Below are 26,967 nucleotides of genomic sequence, written 5' to 3' on the forward strand. Positions count from 1 at the left end.
CTGTCTGTCTATGTGTGTGTGTGTGTGTGTGTGTGTGTGTGTGTGCGTGCGTGTGTAAACCGATCAAACCGGAGAACAGGTTATGTACTTTTAAAAAGGATATTTTGAAATATCGTTTTACTTGAACTGCCTAATAATGTGTCACACTCTTTGTACTGTATTTGCATTACCAATTTTTATTAGATGAGAGTAGGGCTGCTAGATTTCCTGCTGTGTGTGGTGACAGTTATTGTGTTAGGGTCCTACACATACTTTTTGGCAATACGCTTTGCTCGTTAAAATTGTCCTCAATTACTATTTCCGACCTCCCACCATCGTGCATACTTGAGTTTTGGAGAACGAGGATAAGCACTTTGTAGAGCTATAACTCAACCCACCCCTGAGAGAGAGAGAGAGAGAGAGAGAGAGAGAGAGAGAGAGAGAGAGAGAGAGAGAGAGAGAGAGAGAGGGAGGGAGGGGGATTCTGTTTAATATAGAGGGGGGAAGGGGGTACTGTTTGATATAGAGGGGAAGGGAGGGATTCTGTTTACTGTATTAATATAGAGGGAGGAGGGATACTGTTAGTATTAAGAAAAATTCTTTGTCTGTATATTTGAGTTGGTTATGCCATGTATGTGCTTTGGCAACACAATTATTTTTATTGTCATGCCAATAAAGCCAATTTGAATTTGAATTTGAATTTGAATTTGAATTTGAGAGAGAGAGAGAGAGAGAGAGAGAGAGAGAGAGAGAGAGAGAGAGAGAGAGAGAGAGAGAGAGAGAGGGGTGGACCCCAGAGATAGTGGAAGAGCAAAACTCAACTGAAATGTAAGGGACTTCAAAATCAGATAAAAGCGTCGCTTCATTAACCTATTTCTCGGCGCTGCTTTTTCACTGTTGCTTGAAAAAAGGCACAACTCTTACTCTCCGAAAAAAAAGAAAGAAAGAGGAAGAAAAGGTACGTTTTCTTAAATTACAAAATAAAGTAGACAGCATATACACAAGTAAAGCGCTACAGCTTTAGAACACGCGTGTTGTTGTTTTATTTACTGCTAATGTAAAAAGTATTTTATGAACACAAATGGACTTTGAGTGCGTGACAAGGTGACACAAAGCAGGCTCACACGAGAAATAAAACACGAGTTTAACCGTGCGTAAGCAGCCAGGGTTTAGCGAGTGTTTGTGGTTGTATTGCTACAGCTGGGGCATGCTGACTATGGTATCCTTTTACAGTATGTGTAACTTACTAGCACATTGTCTATTTTATTACAGTCAGCATTTGAGTCCGTTAGTCCACGAAATAATATTCAGCTTTCTTTGGTTGAAATTAATTCAAATTCTTTACAATTGCATTGGCATTGTCAGAATGAACTAAGCTAAGCAACTCGAGTAGCTGTTATAATAATACAGGTATGTCTATATATAATGTGAATGTGTATACAACATATTATTCGGTATAGTGTATCTTTATGTCAAACTTAAATATGTAACATAGCTATATTAACACGTATGTGTGTTATTAGAGGGAGCTCCATGTTGCATGCATCGGCACGTACAGCAGCGTATGCTTTACAGGTTATGGGCTATAATGGTTAAACATTTGGTTTTGATGTGTAATAATGGCTAAACACTCCACTACTAATATTTATAGAACGTTCTTGTAAACGAATTTGCAATTGAATGTACTTCTGCAAAGGGAACGCAGTAGAATATAAATTGAATATATTTCACATTCCTCTGCTCAGCAATGTAGCGGCTGAAATTTAAAGGCTGAAAATCGAAACATAGCTGAGGAACGCTCGACGCCACATTTCCGAGTTTAAAAAAAAGAGAGAATTTACTGACATTTAAGTTATTTTAATAAGAATTACAGTGTACCAAAAAATGAAAACAAAATTAAATAAATAAACATTGATGAAAGCATGTGAATGTATTCAAAAACATCAAACACACACACACAAAAAGGTCATAAAACCGTATTAAGTGTCTGATTACAAAATGTGAACCCGAGGTCTTTACCTCAGCTTCCTAATTAGGTTATCTGAACCCGATCTTTGCAATTTAGCCAGGCGCCATACTAAGCTTTGTGCTCTGTAATGAAAGCGTAATGCTAAGCATGCATTTACAAATCGCGTTAAGGAAGGGTAATTGCAACTTCTGTATTACCAGTTACACTCCTAACTGCTCAATCAAACAGCCAATCTTACTGTTAACGCGTTTCTCAGTTGTGAATACACTAACAGAGGCGCTGGAACAATTTTTATAGTGGGGATGCTGAAAGCCATTGAAAAGAACTGTAACCCCTGTTTATGATGGAAGCCATGCAAAGCCACCAGCACCCCTAGTTCCAGCGCCCCTGTACACTAATGGCTTAACAGGCATCCATTTTTGGAGTAGAAAAGTCTTGGTAAAACACCTCAAATCAGACGCCCTGCTTACACAGTAACGCTATAAAAGGAACATCTGGCAGTCAATAGCCAACAAACTATTGCCCCCTGACATGACAGGTTTAAAATACTTTTGAAACAGTTCCTCTCGGATTGAAAACAGACCGCCAGGTTAAAACATGTGGGGCGTTTTAAGATTTACTGGAAATGCCTAGTCATTAGGTTTATTTTACCATGTGCTCATAAGGTACTGATTTATTTAATGTGTAAACCAAAAAATAATCCTGTTATCCATTAGTATAAATTCAATTCTGCCAGCTAGACTGCTACAGTACATGTCTAGTGTATCAGATAATAGTTCTTAAAGGGATATTAAGTTACTGTCCAGCTACTGTCTAAACATTATATTTGCCTAGCTTTTGATAATGTTTAAACGTTTATTATTATTATTTATTATTGTTATTTATTTCTTAGCAGACGCCCTTATCCAGGGCGACTGGAATCTGTAAAGTCTGTGTAGACTGAAAGTAAACAGTGTAAACGAACCAGATTAGAAGTTTCATTGAGCCTCACACATCACCAGATTCAGGAATTTGACTTTCTCAGGAGATGAAACAGCCTTGTGCTTCAGATTACGGAGGTGACCGTCTGGTGGGGATCAAAGACTGGCCCCTTGAAGGTGGAAGCCAACCTTTTGATGCTCCCCTCCTGGCATGCTTCTGTCAAACTCTAGTGGTTGACCCTCTGAAGTTTGGGTAAGGCATTCATGCGATGAATGTCGACCGCCACGCGTGATAAAAACTACCTGGCTTTTTAATACTATTTTTAAGAAAGGAAAACCCATCCAATATCTTACCAAACCAGAAATAAACATGTCAGATATTTAACTTACGGGACTTTGAAGTACTCTTAATGTGTTTGTTTTTGTACTTTTTCTAACTAACATCTTGACTCCCAATTAGCACCAGTCTTGATGACAAGTGATATACAGGGCCTGTGAAAGCAGCTGTTGCGATTGTAATTGGTGTTTTTTTTTCATTTCAGACTCGCTTTGAGAATCAAACCTTGTGTTTTTAAACATACTCTGATGGAAGAGAAATATATACAAATAGAATAATGTTTTCCAATACAGATTTCCAAATAGATCACACACAAAAACAAAACAATGAATAACAGATAGAAAAAAGAGATCGGCAAACGAGGTAATAAATCCTCAATAATCAACACATCAAGACCGTCCATTATTCACAAGCAAGCAACTCAATCTGTAGATTATTCACAGTACCCTTTAAGTGCAACTGAAAGCATGCAAGTGCATAGTAATATAATACATTAAGCTCCAGATAGGGCACCAGAGTGATTCATTGACCGTTTATTTATGGTCAATAATTGGTTATCATATTAACTGTTGTAAAACAGCAATTTTCAACTGCATCAATAAAATACAGATTATTATGTTTAGTTTCTGTTAGCATATAATAGATTTCTAAATAGTTAATTGTGCAGTTTTCTTTGGCTTTGAAAAGATTGGAGGGTCTGGGAAAATAAACAAACTGTATCATAGCAATAGACTGTGTGTAATCTGAGAAAAATGTACAGTATGTCTGTATCATCGGACAGGAGAAAAGTTAATAGAGACATGTCACGTTTTACAGGATGTTACCTTATACAGCAAGCACATGTTTTTTAAAATATCTTTGCTGGTAAGTCCTGTAAAATTGGATCACAAAAACAAAAGCAACAAAAGCAGCTGGAAGTTCTAGCCCTTTGGTTTATATTTATTAGACCGTTGTGCCAACACACAATAAGAAGCGACCTCCTAATAATAATAATAATAATAATAATAATAATTCAATTAGAATAGCACACTGTCATTATAAATTCAAAGGCTTCTAGAAATCAGCAGTACATGAATCTCCTCATCTTTCCAATAAATTAAAAAAAAAAAAGCTAATTCTCGTAACACGTTGAACCAACCCTAATAATGAGGGTTGCCAAGAACAGCCTATAAAGTATAACAGTTAATCCGATAACAGTCAATCCGTTTAACAAATCCACAGCAATGAAAACACACACGACACCACTTGTTTGATTTTTTGTAGTAGTTGGATATTTTACATTTAGCATGACAGCTGCCAGCAGCATACACCTGGTAGATAAGACTCCACCTGTTCATTATTATAAGGTGTCATGTAAGGGTACTAGTCTTTGGGCTGTATGAAAAGTGCTGTGTTTAAAAGTCCTTCCCTCCTTTACGAGATAATGCATCTGTCAAGCAATTCTGTGTTTATTGAACACAGCTGTGTGACTCTGATCTGAATATTGGTTAAAACAAATAACCAATAAGCTCACCACACTCTGTGTAAATAAGTCTCATAGCCTCCACTTGTATCATTTCCAGCTGTGTCCTCTGTCACAAGTGTGGGTTGGGGTTCATTTCGTCAAATCTGTTTAAGATTGTCTCAGTCGTTTTCCTCCTAATCCATCAGCCCCATCTTCAGAACAGTCCTTAAGCCCTGGGATGAGTCTGGTTGCTCTGTGCTGGACTCACTCCAACGATACACAATGTAACCCCAATTGAACACTTTATTCCAAGTGCAGTCTCACCACTGCAGCGTTATACAAACCATAACCTCCTTTGATTTATACTTTACACTTTTGACCATATAACTTTGCATTCTGTTTGCCTTTCAGACTGCTTCCCCACACGTTCGTGCTGCTGACAGCAATGAGTTTATCACAGCACAAAGACGCTTCTCAATGTGAGCCTGTTCAAATTCTCCTCATTTAAGAAGAACATAAGAACATAAGAAAGTTTCCAAAAGAACATTAGAACATAAGAAAGTTTCCAAACGAGAGTAGGCCCCATTCAGCCCATCTTGCTCGTTTGGTTGTTAGTAGCTTATTGATCCCAGAATCTCATCAAGCAGCTTCTTGAAGGATCCCAGGGTGTCAGCTTCAACAACATTACTGGAGAGTTGGTTCCAGACCCTCACAATTCTCTGTGTGCAAAAGTGCCTCCTATTTTTTTTATTTGATATTTTTATTTGATATTTGAATCCTACATTTTTGTGACAGGTTGTATATACCAGGCTACAATAGCATTCGTCACCAAGACATAGAACAGCATTCGTTGAAAAAAACAAAAAAACATTGTGTTTAGTTTAACAAAACGCAGCGTGATTATGGAGCAGTAACTTTTCACAATATTTATTTCCTGAATGATTTCATTCATGTTTGAATCCTTACGAATTCTCAAGGGAAGAGGATGCCAGGAAAGTAAACACAATTTCAGAACGATTCCTTCTGTTTCTAGTTTCCTGTTTAGAAAAAAATACCCTGAACCAAGGCTGGGTGGACCAGTCATGCCCTATTGATGTTATCTTCTTCCTGAGCATTTGTCCCAGTACAATTATTAACAACTTGAAATAAATGACTTGTGCCACTTAGACCTTCATCCCAGTGCCTATATAATATGTGATCATCACGTTTTCACATGGTGTCGATTGCACATTATTTAGGTATAATACGCAGCAATATACAAAGTGTGGCCACCGTGCTCCGCAAGCAAGCGTCTTAACCACAATGCAAAAGAGCCGGGGCTCGTCTGCATTCGTGGTTTGAGAGCTTGTAACCTCATCACACTGTCAGGGGACAGAATCCGTAACGGCCGTGTATCACGCAGCACTGCCCGTTACACACAGAAAAGGGAGTTGGAGAGATTTTCTCTCTGGGTGTGGTACAATAAAGCAGCTGCACACTGTATGGAATTATATGCATGAGAAAGCAACCTGTACACAGAAACCAAGATAAGCTTAGTGTAGTTTCAAGTTCAGTAATGAGGCAGTCAGGCCCTTGGTTTGCATTTTGAGTAGTTAAATATATTGCATCCTGTTATTCATTTCAACCTAATTACACATGAACGACGATAGCCCCCAATTTCTGTTATTTTTGTAGTGCTTTATTAATGCAGCTTTTGTTTGTGTAGTTCAACTGCAGAGTGTTACAAACATTCAAGTTATGGGCAGAGGAAATGTTTTTGCTAATCAGTGATTTCTCATGAAGTACAGTAATTAACCCTAAAGTGCCTGCATCCTGGCCTGTCAATGTTTATTCCATGTTTGCAAGGCAGGCTTTGTTTAGTAGGTTAAAGGGTACATAAGTACCTTTTATTTTATTGTATTACATGTTCCCATGTGTTGCTACAACTGTTTACGTAAGGTGTGTGTATTGTTTTTTTTTTGTTTTTTTTTTACCACTTTTTTAAACTTTTAAATTGCATTCCCTGCCTCAAGATAGCTTCCCATGTACCTGCATGGACCCCTCAGAACTACATTTCCCATCATCCTCCTGCTCACATACGTGGTGTGATGGGAAATGCACACACCTTATGTAAACAGTTGTAGCAACGTATGGGAACATGTAACACAATAAAATAAATAGATCCTTATGTACCCTTTAATGCCTCTGTTTTCTCAGACCTCATTAAAAGATGTTTCTAGTTTTCTGTTGGAGTGTTATTATAAATATAAATGTGAATCTCATGTTTTTGTTTTTCAGATTAACCCGTGCAAAAGACTTGGTGTTATTTCCCTTTTTTTTTCAACTTTTTAAAAATAAGACCTGGATTCTTCAGTCATGGATGGATATACCTCTTTAAACAACACTACTTCAGGCCTCTGTTTCTCCACCAGGTTTCCTCCCATAGTCAGATTGAACAATACCATCACTTCCCATTTGTTCTCCACCATCTTCTCCGGCCTCGGCCTCACCTCCAACTTCTTTGCTTTCTGCGTGCTCCTGGGAGCCTACCGGAGAACCCAGAGCCGCTCTCGCTCCTCCTTCCTCATCTTCCTCTGCGGCCTGGTGGTCACTGATTTTGCCGGTCTGCTGGTGACAGGCTCCATTGTCCTCACCTACCATTACAATGAATTCATCTGGGAAGAGGTGGATCCCAACTGCCACCTTTGCAACTTCATGGGCTTGTCCATGGTCTTCTTTGGGCTTTGTCCATTGCTGTTGGGAGCCACCATGGCCATCGAGCGGTTCATGGGGATTAACAGACCCTTCTCCAGGTCCTCCAACATGTCCAAACGGCGGGCCTTGTGCACCGTGCTTTTGGTCCTGGCGTTTGCTTGCTTCATCGGGATCTTGCCCATCATGGGTTTGGGCCACTACAAGCTGCAGTACCCAAAGTCCTGGTGTTTTTTCAGCATCACACCAGAGCCTGTGGACCAGGTGTTCTCCTTGATCTTCTCCCTGGTGGGGCTGCTCTCCATCGTCGTGTCCATCCTCCTCAACACCGTCAGCGTGGTGACGCTCTTCAAGGTGTGCTGCGATCGGGAGTCCGTGCAGCGCAGGAGGGACCACGAGGTGGAGATGATGGTCCAGCTGTTGGGCATTATGGTCATCGCTTCAGTCTGCTGGTGTCCACTATTGGTAAGTTCCCCCTTATGAGATCTCTTAAATACAAAAGGTGCTGTTCTTAGATACTTGCACATCATGGCAATACCAGTCAGCAGAGTATAGGGCCACCGTGGACAGCACTGATCACACATAATAAGGATGCAAGGCGTTGAAATTATTCCGAAGGGATACACCATGCAGATTGCTGTTAAGAAGATGGGGGTTCTGCATTACAGAATTGCATGAAAGCTGCATTTATTTGCATAACGAACTTAGAAGGGCGTACACAAATAATTAAGGATATTTATTTATTCCTGTGCTCAGAGTTTAGATTCAGTTATGACAGCAAAATATCCAGCCAAAATATCTCTGTAAACAATTTTGTTGTTGTAGTAAATATTCATCTAAACATCCTGTTCAGCTGAAGTGCTTGAACTTGTGTAGCAGTGGGGGAGCAGGTTAAAAAAGTTCACAAGTCAAATGAGTGGAATGTGTGTCCTTCAGAACACCTCACAAACAACCACCACGCAACAAGGATTTAGCTTAGACAGCTAAAGACAGAACTGCAGGATCGGGCAGTAGGATATAAATGGTGTATTTTAGTGCTCGGAAACCACTAGGATATACAGTTTCATAACATACACCATGCCCTATCGTATGATTGTGTAAAAATGCATTTGAATTACCGAATGCATTGAGAAAGTTGGCTGAGTTTTGTTTCTGAATATAACCATCAAAGCCTTGGTGCACAAGACTGTGTCAGCTGTTTATATTTCCTTCCTGATCATATAAGGTCCTCCGTCCACATCATTCCTGTGCCTGAGCCATGCTGATAACACTGGGGCTGGAGTTTATCTGCTAGCTGGACAGAACAGGAGGAACAGGAAAACAGCATTATGTCCTGCTCTGTTGCTAGATATCCTTCAGAACTAAAACAACCACACTCATTCCCAGAGCATACTTTACTATACTGTGCTGCAGGGACTTCTAACTGTAAAATGCTTCCCATATAGGAGCCTCAGTCTGCCTGCTAGACAGAAGGTTCTGGGTTTTATAACCAGCTGTTTAATAAATGAGCACTGTACCGGGGGGGGGGTGAGAGCAGGCTTATCCTCTATGCCTTCCAGTGAAATGAGCTTTGGTAGTCTCAGCTTAACCCTATTAGGCATTTGCCCACATAATGAAACCACCACACATTTCAGTACAATTGGCATAGAGTGAAGACCAATGGCAGGGGGTTCCGTGGCCAGAATCGAGGTGCTCTTGCAGACAATACTTCTATCATGCTTTGTACAAAGCCTTATCATGTTCTCTTTGTTCTTTACCATGCTTGCCTATGCTGAGATGCAATGCTTAATACCTTGGTAGACCTTCATTAAACTCCTACAAGGTATACTGCAATTCTGACAACTGCAGGCATCCTCCGCTCTCAGGAAATCTCATTTGTTGCTAAACTTGCACCCACACTCCCGGGGTTTTCCCGGTTTCTACAAACTAACTGCAGCTGTTCTGTAAGGGATAAACCAATTATAACTGTAGAAAACTGAAAAGCAAGGAGCAGTTTGATTACCGATTGTTCAAAGTGCAGTTCAGTTTACACAACTAGGAATGGAGCATCCCACTTCAAATATACACCAAAGGTTAAGGTTAAAAATGTTGCACTGGAGAAAGTCAGCCGAGCCCACAATGTTTTTAAACAAGCCCGATGAAATTAAGTTTTCCAGTTCAGTAACCTCCACCGTTGCTCTCTACTTCCCTGCAGATCTTCGTTGCCCAAACAGCAGCGTCGAACAAGTCGACGGTTTCCAACAAGACAATGCAGGTGAACCTTCTGATCTACATCCGGCTCGTCACCTGGAACCAGATCCTCGACCCCTGGGTGTACATCCTGTTTCGGAGGGCTGTCCTGAGGAGGGTGTACCCCGATCTGGGAAGGACCCGGGCCTCCATCATGAGCATGTACCCCATGATGACCACGTCGCTGCGGAGAAAGCTGACACGCGTGGAGTCCATGCGTCCCTGAGGGAGCAGGTCTCAAACAAAGCACTATGGACAAGCGTGACGGTGATCTTACCAAAACGGGCCGAGAAAACCGTCCAGCTGAAGCCCCTGGCATCATCAAAGTGTAACGCTTTTCTGCTTCTGTGAATACGTTCCATCAAATGAACAATAACCTCTGTGCATCAGTACAAGCGCCCAGAACCTATTGAAATGATACTGTGAAGGAACATGCCGTAAATGCATAAGTAACAAAGGCTTTAGCTGATTACATATGAAGCCTGTCTGTCTGCCTTAAAGAAAGATCCCTCCGTGTGTGGTAAAGTTAATTGGAATTCATACTCGTTAAACCCTGCAATTAGGGACGGGAGCACCACTGTGCTGGTGTAGTATGGGTTACAGAACTGGGTCTGGGCAGCAGAAATTCTTTAGTTAACTGCAGTAACTCTGGAGGGGAATGCTGAACAACATGTGGGGGAAACCACTTGTGATAGTTAGTTTAAAGTATTGCAGGCAATTGGATTAGTGGATAGGAAATTACCTCCACCGTATGTGAGTTTGGATACATAATGATTGTATCAATCAAAGATGTGAAATTCCCTGATGTACAGCGGTAAAGGGTTAGGCTATTGTTTTGTTTTGTTTTTTTTGTGAAATAAAAGCGACACTGCAGTTCACCAGTGAATGTCAAGAGCAGCCACATAACCACAATCGTAAAAACCTGCGAGATCCATTTTTCAAATGAAGAACAAGAAAAATCGACATGCGTCCTTATTGCTGCCTTGTGTTGTAAATACTCTTTGTGGAGACACGGTGTCCTGGCTTTTTCTTCTAGATGGACATCTGTTTCTGATTTGATGTTGTTTCGTATTCCTTGTATACAAAGACAGTGTTGATATGTATTAAGAAACAAATGGCATTTCTGTGTAGGTTGATCCCATATATCATGAGTCTCAAACCCTGGTCCTGGAGAGCTACAGGGTCTTCTGGTTTACATTTCAACCGAGCTCTCAGTTACTGTAAAGACAGCTAGCAAACCTGCAGGATTGGGGCTCTCCAGGACCTGGGTTGGGGACCCCTGCCATATATACTTAAACACACGACATATAAAGAAAACAAATTGCTGGTATAATTTGTTATTATTAAAAAAAACATTTTTTTTTTACAAATAAACCCAGTTTGTATGAATAAAATGCGTGTCCTGGATTCAGTTACATGGCTCTTTCAGTAGCTCATCTGCAAAAGATCTAGTGGTTTCTATTAATGTGGTCAGTACAAACAGCTGAAGAAACAGTGAACCAATTAAAATCAGCGTCTAAAACTTTTGATCAAGATTGTTTTACTTTTAGTCATTGTTCGGCGTTACTTGAAATAAAACAACTAATTCATGAAAACTGAATTAGAAAAGTGCAGCATTTGGAAGATAAATAATGACCGTCTTTACGTTCAAACAGTGGCTCACTTTAAGTCATTTTTTAAACATGATTTACTTCTATTATCTTCAGTATTAAGGCCACCCCCTGCAGTCGTAAACGTATCAAACCTCTGCTCAATTACCTCGTTAATAAGACCAACTCACAGTAAACTACCAACCCTGTGAAAACTTAGATGCATCATCATGTGACTCATCGTCACATTGCAGTTAGAAAAAAACACACCAGAAAACTTAAAGCAGTCTGCATTGCTAAAACAGGTAACGTCAAGGCAAAATGCTTGAAGTATTAAACTTTAAGAGGTACCATTTGGTTGGTCCCTTTACTGGACCCAGTAGAGCAGTGTCACTGCTCCGTTATGAACCAAGGCTCTGAAGTCTCATCTGGGAGTACATGCGAGTATCTGCCTTTGATCACACAACAGAGCTGTCCAAAGAGAACATCTCTGGCTTCTTCTTCATATCACACGTTTAGATGGAAATCTGAAGTCTGGTTGGGGTGATTTGCCTCTGCCTTTTGTATCGGACGCAAACATTTGGGCCCTGGGCGTTTCATAACACACAGTTTATATTTCAGCCTCCAAGAAGAGTTCATATGTATTGCTAGCTGTTGTACTGTACACAATGATGCATTGTAAAACATTCTCCTAAGGAAATACGTGGCAAGTTACCAGTGCCAGCCATCTGTTATTTTTCACTGTATAAAACTCTTGAGAAGATGTTTGTGTGTGCGACTGTGTTCTGTGGATATTCTGTATTGGTCAGTGAAGGCGACTGCCCAGTCTGACTTCAATGTGTCTTTAGTATTGTTTTGTTTAAACTTTTTTTTTCCCCTTGCCCTTGTTTATTTGTGTTCTGTTTGTGTATTAAAGTCCAGTTACGTGCTTAACTGCAGCTTTTCCTGACTCATTGAGTCTTATTTCTGATGCTGTCCTGCTACAGATGCCAATGATGGGAAAACGAGAATCTTTGACCGAGAACATCCGGCATTCAACAGATACAAGCTGCATTGATTGAACGCTTTAAATATCATTTTATCATTTATCATCAAGCTTTCTGTCTGGAATAAACTGTGAATATGTTTTTAAACATCAATTTTAGGCCCATTGATAGTCCCTAATCAACACAAACACACAGTTACATAATTAAATGTAATTAAAGAAAACAAATTAACTGGTATTTTGTTTTATTGGAAGATGTCCAACGTTGGTTTCGGGCATGTGATGAATGAAGACAGAGTGTACAGTCTTTTAAGAAGAAGAAAAAAAACACAATTATCCAACCTCGCTGCAACATCTTGCTTTCGTTAAGGTCCTGTGGGCTCCAGAGGCTTGCACTGCGTGCGGCAACGAGAGAAAGAGGAACAGAGCCAGTCCAGCTCATAAACTCAGTCCACAAGTAATGAGATGAAGAAACAATGCATCATATGGGTGTTTTTATTACCAACGCAACAGAAGCCAAACAAAACAGGTCTTCATACAGAATAGCAGTTAGGCTGTTAGACTGACAGATACCACAGTCTTGTTTCACGAGGAACATAATTTATTAGGAGTTAATGATTTAACCAGAGACGTATTATAAAGCTCAGCTTGCAGCCTGGTTCTTTGTGCCTAATGTATGTGCATTGCTTACTCGTTTTATAACTTTACATGGCTTACGCCTTTCAAAACAATTAAAGAATAGTTCAGGGTACAAGTTTGATGCAACGCTCACAACCAACACAGAGGGTTTACAGTAACTGCATTGATCTCATGCAGCAAATATCACATACAACCTTAATCAGCAAGCTTACAAGAAACTTTTATTGAGTATAGCACTTTGGATTATATAAAGAATGGGCCACCAAGATGGAAATACTTTCTGAAAACAACTGTTTGGCTTTTCGAATGAAAAAGATGGTCGGTTACACAAGAAATGTAGAAAATTTCATACATAAAGTATGATTGAACTGGAGGTCAAGTCTGTATATTTAGCAGGACCAGGTCAATAAATGTATAAAACAAAATAAGAAATAAATAAAACACACTAAAAGCCAAAACCACAGCAAAAAATAAACACAAATAAACAAATCAGTACCAAGAGCCTTCATTTCATTTCAAATTCAGGCACAAGAATAGTTGTACTGTAAATATATTTACTGTATATAAGATGTAATAGAAAACAATGCAGATTTCTTTCCTGGGGGAAACACAGTTGCTTCTGGTCCTCAAAGCGTTGACAGCTGGACATTCTCAATACATCAGCACTTCAGCATGGAGTGTCTAGTGAACTGCACTTTAAAGGAGGGTGTGTTGACGTGGGAAAACGAAAAAACAACATACAATCTAATCCGCAAGAAAATGATTGCTTAAAGTTAAAGAACATGAGTGCCTTAATATTACAAATAGTGAAATAGTGTCCGGTGCTGCAGATTTCCTGTCCCCCCTAAATCCCCCCGTTCCTGACGTCTCGTATCGCCCCCCAGACATCAAAGAGGAACACGTCTGGAAAGGCGAAGTCCCCCAGAACTGAATCCAGCGCCTGTGCAAAGTCATCAGGCGTCGTCTTGTCCTTCCCTGCTTCCACTATTGTGGCAGCTGAAAGAGAAATATATACAAAAAAAACAATTACACTTGTGAGCTTACAGCATTGCCAATAGCAAAGAATGATTAGAGCTGGCAAAACGTCGGGACCAACATTTGTTTTATTTTTAAGTTGCACTTGATTTCTTAGCAACAGTTAAGTAACATTTTGTTAAAACTCAAAATCTTCTACGTTAGATACTAAAATAACAAGATACACAGGGGTAGATTTTCGAATGCTTTTTACCTGAAATTCTTTTTTTTTCTGATTGAAAAAAAAAACAAAACACCAATTAAAATTCTAAAACTAAAAATAAGCAACATACTAATTTACAAGCCCTACGTTAAAAGTTGTTCAGTTCTGGTATGGTAAAATTATTGCGCTTGTCTTTATGACACAGTTGAGCTAATGTGTGAGGATTTGGAGTAAACCACTCTGTGAATCTAACCCACAGTCTTTGCCATGTTGTTTCGCATTATTAGATGGGGATAAATATGAAAAGAGAATATTGTTTAAAGATGGCGTTCACATTAAAATCATAAATGCAAAGTAGACCTTAAAAATTAGCAAAACTGCACCAACAAAGGATTCGATATGCATGGAAAAAATAACGTTGCAATAATAATAGACATGCTAATTTCTGGGCATTGATGGGACTGTTCCACGAGAATCACAGCTAATGGAAATCTTCACTATGTATTATTAATCAGTATTAACTCAGCTTGTAAGGCTCTTTAAGCATCACCATACCAAGCACTGCATAGTTTTCCCTTTTGTAGTCCTACAACAGCCTCACTAATTTACAGGGTTTTTCCTCTCCTGAGTGCTACGCGGACCACGCTGGCACCACAGCGTGCAAGCATAGGTGAGCTGAATGACCTTTCCCCCGTTCTTGAATTTCTTATGTTCTTATGTTACATATCCAGATTGTTTAAGGACTGTGTGATTTGCTGTTGCCAGGAAAACAAGCGACACATCCATGCAATTACAAATCATGCAAATGCTTTTCTGGTTTCCCATCGCCAAGGCCTCGGGTCTGTCGTTTCTCAGCACAGAAATGTTCTTCAAAGCATTCCTTTCGAAGGCTGTCCTTCACGAAAACAGCATTGCAATTCTCCTGCATAAAACTAAATGTCTTGTGGGAATTTGGGAATGCAAGGTCAGATATTTGTCAACACAATCAGAGACAGTTTTGGTAAACTTACGATGAATTACGATGAGCTTCTGATTGAATGCAGGATATTTTACACGACAAACCGCAGACAGGAATGAATATAGCAATTAATATAGGAATGAATATAATATTAATATATTCTCCACTATACAACCAAGAGAAAACAAAACCTGAACGGACAGGAGTGGATTTGAACTGCTCAAGTTATATCAAATAGTGTAATTAACAAAATATTTCCACTAGGTGGTGCCAGAAAATATAATTTATACCTAGTACTGTATCTACATAGGGTGGGCCACAATGACCTATTACAGTCATATGAGGGTAGCATGCAAATGGATGCAGAGCTGTGAACCACACTGTAGTATAGTGCACAGCGGCACAACACAAAATAATATGGAAAACGTCGAGGTTAAATTTGAGCTTTAGCCACATGTGGCTAGTTTCACTTCATCTCAAGCACACACAGTAGCTGCCAAAGCCAATTTGATGTCATGTTATTCTGGGAGCTCACTTCCTGCCATAGCTGTCATGCACCATATCTGTTGATACTCACTGTCCAAACGGATGCTTCTAAAGCTACTCTGAAGACCCGCCCCCCCTAGCATTCTCTAGGGACACTTCTGCAAAAAGGGTTGTTGAGGCTTTCAAACTCCCGGAAGACAAAAAGCATGCCTCTGGAAATGGAAACGTTGACAGGGAGGGAGCTGGACAGCTGCTTTCTTAATCTACAGGTGGATCTTTCGTGCTCTACTAAAGGCGTGCGCGCTTGTACCAGCCGCAAAAACTATTAACCAACAATTTTCAATAGGGACCTTATAACTGAGTCACAAACAACTGTACCGCCAAATAAACATTTTGTTTTTTTCTGTGCCATTCTACAAAAGAGAAGTTTCCAGAATGTGTCCCTTTACCCTTTCTGCATGGGACAGTGGACACGTGCTTAATTCTGACTCCACCCCAATGCCAGTACCCCTCAAGGCAAAGAACGGGAACAGTCCCCCTGAGACATGCTTTTTACAAAAAAGGAGCTCTGCTCATTGGATGAGGTGCACTTAAAAACAAAGCCATAATCTAATAGCCCTGACGGTTATGATGTTATGCATACTTAGTTGCCGTAACATAGTCTACTTATTTTTCTTTCTTTAAAGCGTGTCCTGGTCTGCGTTTCTTCAGCTCACTTGTCCCCTGCTCTTCTAAACTAAACAAGATGTTAGTAGCGTTAATAAACAGCCTCATTCATCAGTGTGCTGTGGCACTTCTCCAATGTATTTTGTTGATGAAGAAACCTTTGTTTGAATTATAAAGAGTACAGCCACTTAAAATAAACCATGAGCGCATACCACAGGCAACAGCTGAAACAATCTCATGCACATAAGGCTGGTTTCACAGATGATCTAATTAAGGTACAAAGGACAAGGAAGATTTAGAGAATTGTATAACTTGGAGTAACAGAAGCCAGAGAGAAGGGAAAAAAGGGCATGATACAAATCCGACCCAAAGATGGAGCTAGAAAGCAAAGGTTTTCTTTTTCCATTTTGAGACGCTTGTCTTTTTTCCTCACCCAGCTCCACGTCTCTGATCCCCATGTAGCTCTCCAACAGGTCGTCCACCTTCCTGGCGGCTCGTTCTTCAAACTCGCTAGGCTGCAAGGGTGAAACAACAGCTCTTAATGACACAACATTAAAGTGTATGAGCCCGTTCCGTGTATTATGCGTGTTCTGCATAATTCCCAATGTTTGGTTTCTGCTTGGAATATTATTTGCCATTCTTACTAACTATTCCAGCAAACACTGCTTCTGAAAAGACTCCTCTAGCTGGGGAAGCATATCAGTGTTGCACAGCCTGCAGAGCACAATGCTTCACCTACAGGCTGCAGTGCACAGCGCAACACTAATACGCTTCCCAACCTCCCCACCAATCAGCCAGTCGGTAAGCTTGGCAAATAATCAACTAATCAGAAACAGAGAACCATACAGAACACACATAAGAGGATTTTAAACAGATTTTAAATATTTGGAAAAAATGTGATTAAAGTACTCTATTAAGTCACACTCAGTCAATCAAACCCCTGTTCCTGAAGATGGTCTCACACACAGAAAAAACATTAACAATTTTTCAATGGAAGGTTCGACCCTGTCCTGAACTAAATCAAAGCACACCTTCAGCTATACTTTCTAATCACGTCTCTTACAGCGCAAGGCCACTTGCACACAAGTACAGGGTGAAATCTTTGATGTCCACAAATACAGCAATTCCTACATTGTACCACCTGAAGGTCCCACATTGCCAATAAGGAGAGTAGTGACCCAGATTGCTTTGGCTCCTGAGATCTGGCAGGATCTGTCTCCTGATGTCCACACTCAACTGTGAGAGGGGAAGGGTACTTACTGCTTCCTGCACTGTTGCCAACCCTTTGGATCTCAGCCGCAGAGTTTCTCTGCCGCTGCCCATCCTCCCTTCTCCAGCTGACTTTGTAGACTTGGTCCTCAGGCCGATCATATCTGCCGACAGCAGCGTGGATTTTAAACACAGAGAACATGAGACCCGACACATGAGCAGTGCCGATCATTTTATAAACCCCAAGACAGTTTGAAGTTTCTGATGAGCTACGACTGTACTGATCAGGTTCCTGTTCAGACAAAAATAATAATGCTGAGAGGAGGTCGATACCTTCAGGGGTTCATTTATACTGTGTGATGTGCGCAAATGAACTTCAATGGTGCCCACTACAGGCATGCTTTTTATTGTGTCCGATAGATAAACAGAAAGTTTGGATATTCTCCAAGCCAAGCGACATTATGCCAGCTATGTATGCTTCTCATCTCCCAGTGCCACGGGTTGTTAGTCTATGAGCATTGGCATACACACACAGGAGGCTGTGTGGTCCAGTGGTTAAAGAAAAGGGCTTGTAACCAGGAGGTCCCCGGTTCAAATCCCACCTCAGCCACTGACTCATTGTGGCACCCTGAGCAAGTCACTTAACCTTCTTGTGCTCCGTCTTTTGGGCGAGACGTAGTTGTAAGTGACTTTGCAGCTGATGCATAGTTCACACACCCTAGTCTCTGTAAGTTGCCTTGGATAAAAGCGTCTGCTAAATAAACAAATAATAATAATAATAACATACATAAGGTATTATGTAAGGAAGTACAGTGATGCACAAAGGCCTGGCACTGGTTTGAAAAAAAAAAAAAATTCAGTATATTTTCCTCACAGAAAAATCCTTTTGTTTTTTCCCCTCAACCAACCCCATGAAAAGCTCACATGCAACATTTGCAAGGTCAAGTTTACCCTTTAGACATTTATCCAATTAGAGAGAAACCGCATCATCCATTAAGGCTGGGATGACTCATATTGCCATGGAAAAGAAAAATCACAAAGAGTGGGTGATTCAGATTTGTCACAAACACCCATTTAAGACTGGACGTCGATTTCATAATACATAATGCAATCCAATTTTGGATGTGGTGCAAACCGCCTAGTCTCCGGTTCCCTGCATCATACTTCTAATGCTATGTTTCCACAGGATGTGTTCCTAATAAAAGGTCCCTTGAGACCTGCTGGAAATCCTTCCTAATTTCAACATCCTCTGCAGCCATCATCTTCCCTGCATCGATTCGATCGGTTCAGGGTGTTTTTTTTCCTATCAAACAGCGTCCCTATGATTTTGTAACCAAGGCAATGCCATGCCTGGCAGAGTGTACTTAACCAGATTCATCCTCAGATATCCTGTTATCTTAATTATAAATGCAACACAACATTTCAAATTTTATCGTCGTAGGAAGTGTGAAATGAGCAATAAAAGCAGCAGGGACAGGTTTTCCTCAGGCAGCACTGCAGTGTATTTATGACGTTCAATCAATCACTCTTGACATGACCTAAACAAACCACAGACCATCTGAAGACTGAAATATAGGATTTATTTATTTAGTCTTTTGATTAAATAAATAAAGGTCACTTTTTGTCTGCCTGAAACTCCGCATAGCTCTACAATCCTAGTGCAGAATAGTCAAGCTGAAGACTAAAACCTCGCAGGCTGTGGCAGAGTGAACAATAGGGAACAGGTTGCTCTCAGAATGCTCAGGGAATTAGGGAAAATCTGGTCAATGAAATGAGCTTCTTTTAGACTCAGTGGGTCCCAACTTTCTCTTAAGATTGGTACCGATATTGACAGGAATGTAATAACAGTGACGAGCAACACAGCTCTCCTGAAGAAGTATGTTTAACAAGTGGACTCAAATATTTATAGAAGGTATAAACTTTGGACTGCTACAACCGTTTTTTTAAGCCAGATCTTAAGATCTGAAGGCTGATTTACTGCAAAAAAACCCCATCCAGTTCAACTTCTGACACATGTGTATATGTTAAGGTTATTCTGCTTATCCATCTCTAAAAATCGCAAGTACTGCTGGAATAGGGTTGTCTGTGTATTACACCAGCTGGGTCATACAAACTAGGACAAAGTTAAAGGAACTGTCAAAATACACAATCCGCCACGTGGTAAATACATTACTCAATATTATTGCAGCTGTGGGATAAGGAGAACTCTACATGGTTCTGGTCTGAGACGACCAGTAAAGTTTATAATAAGCCTCAGAACTTCCAGGAATATAATGGTCTCGATTTCTGGCACCTGATCATTCCATTAACACTTAAGAAAGAGGACTGAGTGCGGGACAAGGGAAATACTTTGACCGGGTCTTTCCTGAGCAGGTCACGTATACATCAGTAAGGAGCTCATCACAGTGTAAGTGGCCAGATGGTTTAAGAAATCAAACTAAAACATTGCATGCATCATTCAGGGTTAATCACCTTGGGGGGGGGTCTCCTATTTCACAATTGAGGGAAAACCGAAAAGGAAAAGAATCGCTTGGAAGAGATCCTGTTTGTCATTTCCCCCCTAGGCAAGAAGAAATCAATCACTTTGTAGAAACTAGAACTAGCTGAACAACAACCAAACGCAACGCATGTCTTTCCTCATTAAAAACACATCTTTACTCACAGCAATGGTAATACGACAGCAATACGGCGGAACTAATACCATCACCCTGCAAGTTATTCTCGCGGTATTTAAAGTTACTGTAGTTCTAGCTCGTGTTTATTTGGTTAAGGTAAACATGCGGTAATGTGGAATGCATTTTGTTAAAGATGCTGAGAGAATGCCACAATGTGATGCGGCCTTTCCCTAATCATATTGGCAATCTTCTAAACATTATGTCATTAATGTCAGATTCAACAACAGCAGAGAGACAGGGAGAGAGCAGGGTTTGCGGTAAATAGAGAATATAGATTGAATACAGGTAAGGAACGAAGACTCCTATTGCATAGCAGTTTCACCCTTCCCAGGTTTTACTACAAGCTTCATTAGCCCCAGTGTATAGATAACAAGCTCGGGTGTGTCTTACTAAACTCCTAGTAAAACCAGGAACGGATCAAACCGCTATGGAATCCCTGTAGTATTCACTCCTGTTCCATTTTTCATTATAAAAATATATCTGTTTAATATTTTTTCAATGTTTTTTTTTTAAGCACATTAAGTCTATAAATGGTAATAAGGATATGCAAGTCATCAGCTTACATTTGTTATAAAGATTAAAGACAAAAAACTTGGACAGAAGGCCTGATTTTATCTCCAATGTTTGGAAATAAAACAAAGTATCTGAAGACGTCTGATTGAATAGGAGAAGATTTTTTGCTTGTACCTATGCAACGGAAATCACTTTGGTTCAATCTTTCTACTGTTTAGACACTTATTTGAATCGCTTTCTTTTATTAATGCCCTGACACAGCAGTGGCCTGCAATTACCGGAAATATAACTTTATTTCAGCTTAATTTACGAGAAGACAAAGTGTGTTACAGTAAGTTCTATTTTTAAAAGGAAGTGCGGTCCAACCTGCCCTTCCTTCTAAAGCACACACTTGTTTTCACTTCCAGGAATTTTCTTTCCTGGCGTGGACTCTGTTCAGTGGCATAGTAACTGATTGGTGCCACCTTCTGGACAACCTATAGACTGCATTCTCTAGCATGCAGCTTCACAGCCTTAGTGTTTGTCTTTAAATCTGTTTTGCTTATATATATATACTTACTATATACTGAAAATATACTATACTGTATTTTTATAATATACATTTGCACACTACTGTACATACCCTGGATAAATTATAAAGTAAAAACCACAAAAAAAGACACCTAAATATTCAAGAAAAAGGGGACCTGACAATTATTAGGCTTATACAATAAAGATAGTTGATTATCAGAGCTGAGACCTGCACAGTATAATTCTTTCACCTGACAGCTACTCAACAGAAGCAGCAGGGGGAGCCCTTGTCCAGTATTGCACAGCCCATTCAGTCTGCACAGCACTGGGCACGTTTGTGTTCCTGTCATGATGTTATGGGGGCATGGTTATTTCTTTCTTTTAATGATTCCAGCTTGATGTATATCAGAAAACGCTTGGTTAAGTATTTGCTTTTTTAAAAAAAAAAAAAAATTTTTGCCCGATATGCATTATGATTATCAAAACACTCACCAAAGGCTTTCTTCGGTTCCACTAAGCGCAGGGTGAAAGGCGTTGCTTTCGGTAACTCCTTTAACATCTTGGCAACCTCGTAATGTCTGCAGCCCACTATGCTCTGGTCGTTGATCGCCTCAATGTGATCGCCAACACAGACTGTCTTCAGATGGTCTATAATGCTGCCTTCCTTTATCCTCTGGGTGTGGAGGGGGGGGGGGGGGGGGGGGGGTGATAATACCACAGAAACTTAAAACAATTACACTCTAACTCCAGCCCATAATAATTAGCAGCATGAGTTTTAACAACTTTTGAAGATGACACAGCAGGCTAATTCACCAGCCTCTTGTGTCTTATCGCATCGCATCCACAGTCGTCAGGTCTTTTCCTAAACCACCTTACCTAAGTTAACATAAGTCAGTCCGAGATTACTGCTAATCAGGGTCTGTGAAACCAGCCATAGCGACTGCTCATATAATACAAATACAGCAGAAGTAGTAAGAAAGTTTCTAATAATGTGGCACATTGCTGAAACCCAGGGTATGACCAGTTGAGAGAAGCGCCCCCTGCCTGTACCTTGATGAAGGCGTACCCCGTGCCGTTGTCAGTGATGGTCAGTCCCAGCGCGTCCTCACTCTTGGTCACCTCCACCTCCTTGGTCTCTCCCCTCACATGGGCGAAGATGAAGTCCTCCAGCCCAATCTGGCCACCCAGGAGCTTCTGCATGTCCACCTTGTGAGAGTTCAGGGTGCAGAACAGGATCTGAAGGGGGAAGAGAGCAGGAAGATGGAATCAGGGATACACACGCATAGCAATACAGGCTCAGAGGCAAGACATATCTGCTGCACCAGCACATGATTCACCAATCCATACATGGGATTTAGAATTGGCATGAACACTAATCTCATTCAGGAATCACCTTTACTCCTGTAAAGCCCTGTGCAAGAAACTCTGTAGCATACTGTGACATAAAAAAGCCAGCATGCTCACATGCAATACATTTTGCGTTTTGCGTTTAGTATTCTGCGCAAGGAATGAAGTTACATAAGTATGGTTTTACTCCATACAAAAATACAGGAGCGTTACTGGGTTTAACAAAAAAATAAATAAATAAATAGCCATCCATTATTAATGATCATTTGATCTTATTTTTTGTGTACAAAGCAGTCCATCAGGGCTACCGTAAGTATACTATACTGTGACCTGCACCGCGTGCTATTGGGCCATCAGTGCAGTAGGTCTCAACTCTGACCTGCTCCGTTCCCCTTGCTTCTAACCCTTAGCTGGTTCACTTAACTAATTTAGGGAAGCCACTGTGTTAAGGTGTCGTTCCACCCTTTATATTCACATTGCGCAAGTTGTCGGTTTCTGCCAATGCATTTTCTGTTTCCCAGATTGCACAATGCTACAGTTGTGCCTGTAGACCCACTATAACAGGCTCTTTTGGTTCTTCTTTTAAATGCATGTATTAACCCTGTAATGCCCAAGCATTTCTGAAATGAGAAAAGCTACCTTATTTATGTAACTAGACAACACATAATATACTGCATGTGAAAAGTTCTGTCTTGTGAGGCTGAATTTAAAAATCTCGAGGGGTGGCTGAGCATTGCATCACGTGTGACACAGCAATGGGCATTGCAGGGTGCTGTTCACCTTTTGCAGTGGATATCTGAGCACACTGTATTATTGCTAGACAGAAAATGGTTGGAAGTTAAGGTGTTAAATACATTCTCATCATGTAATGACACCAATAGAAATTCCAGCCCTTCTCCCTTTCAAAACAGCAGCTGAAGCCACATTCGTTATTAAATGATGCACTGTTTGCACAGGCAGTTCCAAGAAAAACATCGTCAGCACCAGACATGTTCTACATCCTACTGTGGAGCGTCATGATATATGGGATCATAATTCACAAAGTTATACTGTAGTTCTGAGTGTCTGAATCTACCCACGTTGCACGCTGTGTATTGTGTGTTACTAACCTGGTTGAAGAGCTAGGTCTGAATATAGTAGACCCTTGCTAACCCGAACCCCAGTCGTCCAAACTGACCAGCAGTGTGGAGTAGTGGTTAGGGCTCTGGACTCTTGACCGGAGGGTTGTGGGTTCAGTCCCCAGTGGGGGACACTGCTGTTGTACCCTTGAGCAAGGTACTTTACCTAGATTGCTCCAGTAAAAACCCAACTGTATAAATGGGTAATCGTATGTAAAAATAATGTGATATCTGTATAATGTGAAATAATGTATAATGTGACATCTTGTAACAATTGTAAGTCGCCCTGGATAAGGGCGTCTGCTAAGAAATAAATAATAATAATAATAATAATAATAATCATGATAGCAGTTTGAAACATTTAAATATTACTACAAAAAGTGACCAGCACATGTATAATCTACAGTGCAGGTCATCATTTGAACTTAAAACAAATGACTAGAAAATGAGCTGTCCATCCTTCTTGGCTAAAAAAAAAAAGCCACGCCAATGAGTAGAGATTTATTATGAAGTCAAACAAACCAATAAATTCAACCTCAATATGCTGCATTGGACTGGACTCCCTTCCACCTGAGATCACAGATTGTCTGTGTTGTTTCATTAAAACCCTTAAATGGCACAGCCTAGCTCAGAGCAGGCTAAGAGGATATTCAAAATTACAAAACCTTTTTTTCCCCTAAAAGTTTATTGTACAGATTTTTTTCATGAAATATGAGTTACAGTAGTAATGTATCAAAAAATAAAACAAAGTATTTTCAGTATGGGACAGACAGATCTAAGATAAATCAGGTTCCAATAAAACATGTTTTATTGGTTCCTGTACAGTTTAAAAGTTAACTCATATTTACACCAAAAGGTACAACTGCAATTTAAATCAACAAAGATTTACAGCCTTTACAGTAAAGGAAAGCTAAAAATGAACCGATTTCATAACGCATGACTATAAAAAAATGTTATTGCTGCACAACGAGCTTTGGGCATTAAAAAGCTCCAGCTGGCCAGCCTGCTGAAATCAGAGACTATCCAGGTACCCAGTGTCACTAACTGGCCCAGATGGTGAATTTTCTGACCCAGTAGGACTCAGCTATTCTGGGAACAGTCAGTACTGTTATTAACAGTCAGACAGGAAGTGGAGAGAAACATCCTGCCACCACATTCACATTCACTGCCACCCAAGTTTAAAACACAAAGTGATATTCTATACAGTGTGCTGCCCTAGATAGAGCTTCTTTGATTCTTAAACCATACTTGTATAGTTATAGGATTTCTGCAGCTGTAGCATTGTGTAATACTGTATTTTAATTAATCTATAGCCTCCACGGAGTTCATTTTAATAAAACCTGGGCTTGCATTCACTGTATAATTAACATGTTTAATTATTGAAAACAGCTTTTACATATGTAAGCGGGCTGCTATCTTGTTAGCCCATGTTTTTAAAAAAAATCATCTATTCCTGTCAATTAAAAAACACCAAATGGAGATTTTGGTATTCCGGTTGTGAGCAGTAAGAAAGCTTTAAGAAATAATTTTTGGAAAGCAAGCTAATTTGGCTGACAAAAGGGACAGTCAACAAGGCTTTCTGATAAAGTATAGTGCACAGCAAGTGAACCTGCGCCAAGGAATACATTATTGTACAACTGAACCTAATTGTGGAACACAGCAGCGTTTACCAGGATAGTTTCTGTGCATCTAACTTTTCAAGTGGCCCTAGCAACAGTGATCAGGCAGGAAGTGTGCTGTTAGAAATTGCAAACAGAACGACATAAATAAAACATTATATGAACAAAGTGGCTTGGGAGCAGTTAGAACCGGGTGCTATAATTGCAAGCTCTCTATATATTAATAGTAAGGCAATTGTGTTTTAAAAGTGCTGTTCCTGAGTTTTCCGTTTTTAGCAGTGCCTAGCGTTATTATAACTAGGACAAGCCTGAAAGCGAGCTGCTGCTTCGCAGTACTGCATCATAAATAAAGAAAGAGGGGAAGCAGAGAACGAAAGAAAGCTTCACTGAGAAGGATGGATTGTTTAAGGGTTCCTTGAAACAGTTTTGTAAATACCATTGTAATATTACTGTGCTGTCCTAAAAGAACCGTCAGCAGAACACAACTTCCAGAACTTCATCAAAATTCCAAGGCAGAACTCCAGACAAACGTTTCAGCAAACGCACAAACGCACCTCCTTCTGTAGCTGAAACGATAGCCTACTTGACTTGGTTCCTTACCTTGGAACGTATGCTGCATACTGGTATCAATATGGCCAATGAATTGGTCCACACCATTGTTATGTCATAAAACTAAAGTAATCTACCAATACCTCTGTGCCTGCCCTAGCGCTACCATTGCTCCATAGCGTCACTTCTGGAATCGGTTGCCGAGAACAGAAACACACAGATAAAGCATTGTGATGCTAGTTACCTCTGAAGGAGAGATGTCAAAAACCTCTGCGATCTTGGCGTACAGCTCCTTGACGTTGGTGAAGCCCTCGATGCGTCCCGTAGGGCTGCCATGGGCGAGCTGGGTGTGGAAGACCAGCCTTGGCCTGGTACATGGAGGAGGAGGTGGAGGATACGGTGGAGGCTCTGGGGCCGGGGCCCTTTCCCCTGACCCCTGGACCTGGACCTGGGGGCTCATAGGGGGATGATCTTGGGATGATCCGTTCAGCATCGGCTCCAACTGCCCTGGTGCTCCCTGCTTCCTCCTAGACCCCTGCAGCATCCTGCCTCGGTGGAAAACAAAACTGCCAGCCAGCCCGCCTGCCTGCCTGCTGAATTAATGATGAACCCCAAGCAGGTAAGGGGATACAGCGTAGCGTGATCCTTGCAAGATGAAACCCAACACCTGGAGAGCAGGTGATCTTGTTTGTGTTATTTGAGATCCGGAGCAGAATTCTTCAACACCAACAGAAGCATACACGTTGCAAGAACAATGCCGCACTGCATGGTAATAATGATAACCCCAAACACTGTCAGTCCCAGCAGTCAATCCTCAAGTTTAATTTCTAAGAGTATTGTTAAAAGAAGCCAACAAGAGACTGGGAGAATTGCATGGCTATATATTTCAGTGTTTAAATAACTCGCGAAAGGACAAGGGTGTATAAGACGGGAATTTTTGCCTACAAGTGAAATATTTACTGTGAAAGTTAGTTCACCTTTAATGGAACTCCCATAGGATCCATTTGCTTTGTATTGACACAGTCTTAATTTAAAATATGTTAAAGAATTTACCAGTTGTCTTTCCACACCGGTACAAAGGGTCTTGTACTTCCAGACACTCATGGTCAACCTCCCATGCAGAAAGGAGGTTTCTACACCAAAAACAACACATTTTAAAGAGAGAAAATAAAATACTGTGCATACAATGATCTAAATACACACATCAAGTTATTGTGTCACGTTGTTACACAAGCCCCTAGCTTTGCCTTCTTTAAAAGCACAACAGCGACAGTCATGAACCCTCTAACATGTTTTATTCAAACCCGAGCTAGGCTTTCCGGATAAGCGACTCCGCGTGATGAAGGTCTTCTGTCAGA

At 40.5% G+C, this 26,967-nt stretch overlaps 2 protein-coding genes across 3 annotated transcripts; one reads left to right on the forward strand and one right to left on the reverse strand.

The window, feature by feature from the left end:
* The first annotated feature begins 520 nt into the window (after positions 1–520).
* Positions 521–10,963, forward strand: LOC117401220 (thromboxane A2 receptor). Of its 2 annotated transcripts, XM_034001754.3 has the most exons (4): positions 521–937; positions 5,061–5,128; positions 6,927–7,805; positions 9,535–10,963. In XM_034001754.3, exons 3-4 carry the CDS (start codon positions 7,005–7,007, stop codon positions 9,793–9,795), a joined length of 1,062 nt encoding a protein of 353 aa, XP_033857645.3. In that variant the 5' UTR covers positions 521–937; positions 5,061–5,128; positions 6,927–7,004; the 3' UTR covers positions 9,796–10,963. The 2 variants fall into 2 exon arrangements, with proteins under 2 accessions (XP_033857645.3, XP_033857644.3); XM_034001753.3 differs by lacking the exon at positions 5,061–5,128.
* Positions 10,964–12,487: 1,524 nt separating this feature from the next.
* Positions 12,488–26,164, reverse strand: LOC117401283 (PDZ domain-containing protein GIPC3). The gene is made up of 6 exons (XM_059015260.1): positions 25,854–26,164; positions 22,027–22,212; positions 21,469–21,649; positions 17,330–17,442; positions 16,503–16,584; positions 12,488–13,778 (listed from the first exon to the last, which is right to left on the reverse strand). Exons 1-6 carry the CDS (start codon positions 26,151–26,153, stop codon positions 13,627–13,629), a joined length of 1,014 nt encoding a protein of 337 aa, XP_058871243.1. The 5' UTR covers positions 26,154–26,164; the 3' UTR covers positions 12,488–13,626.
* Positions 26,165–26,967: the final 803 nt, after the last annotated feature.

This window comes from Acipenser ruthenus, chromosome 49, assembly GCF_902713425.1.
Source record: "Acipenser ruthenus chromosome 49, fAciRut3.2 maternal haplotype, whole genome shotgun sequence".
NCBI lineage: Eukaryota > Metazoa > Chordata > Actinopteri > Acipenseriformes > Acipenseridae > Acipenser > Acipenser ruthenus.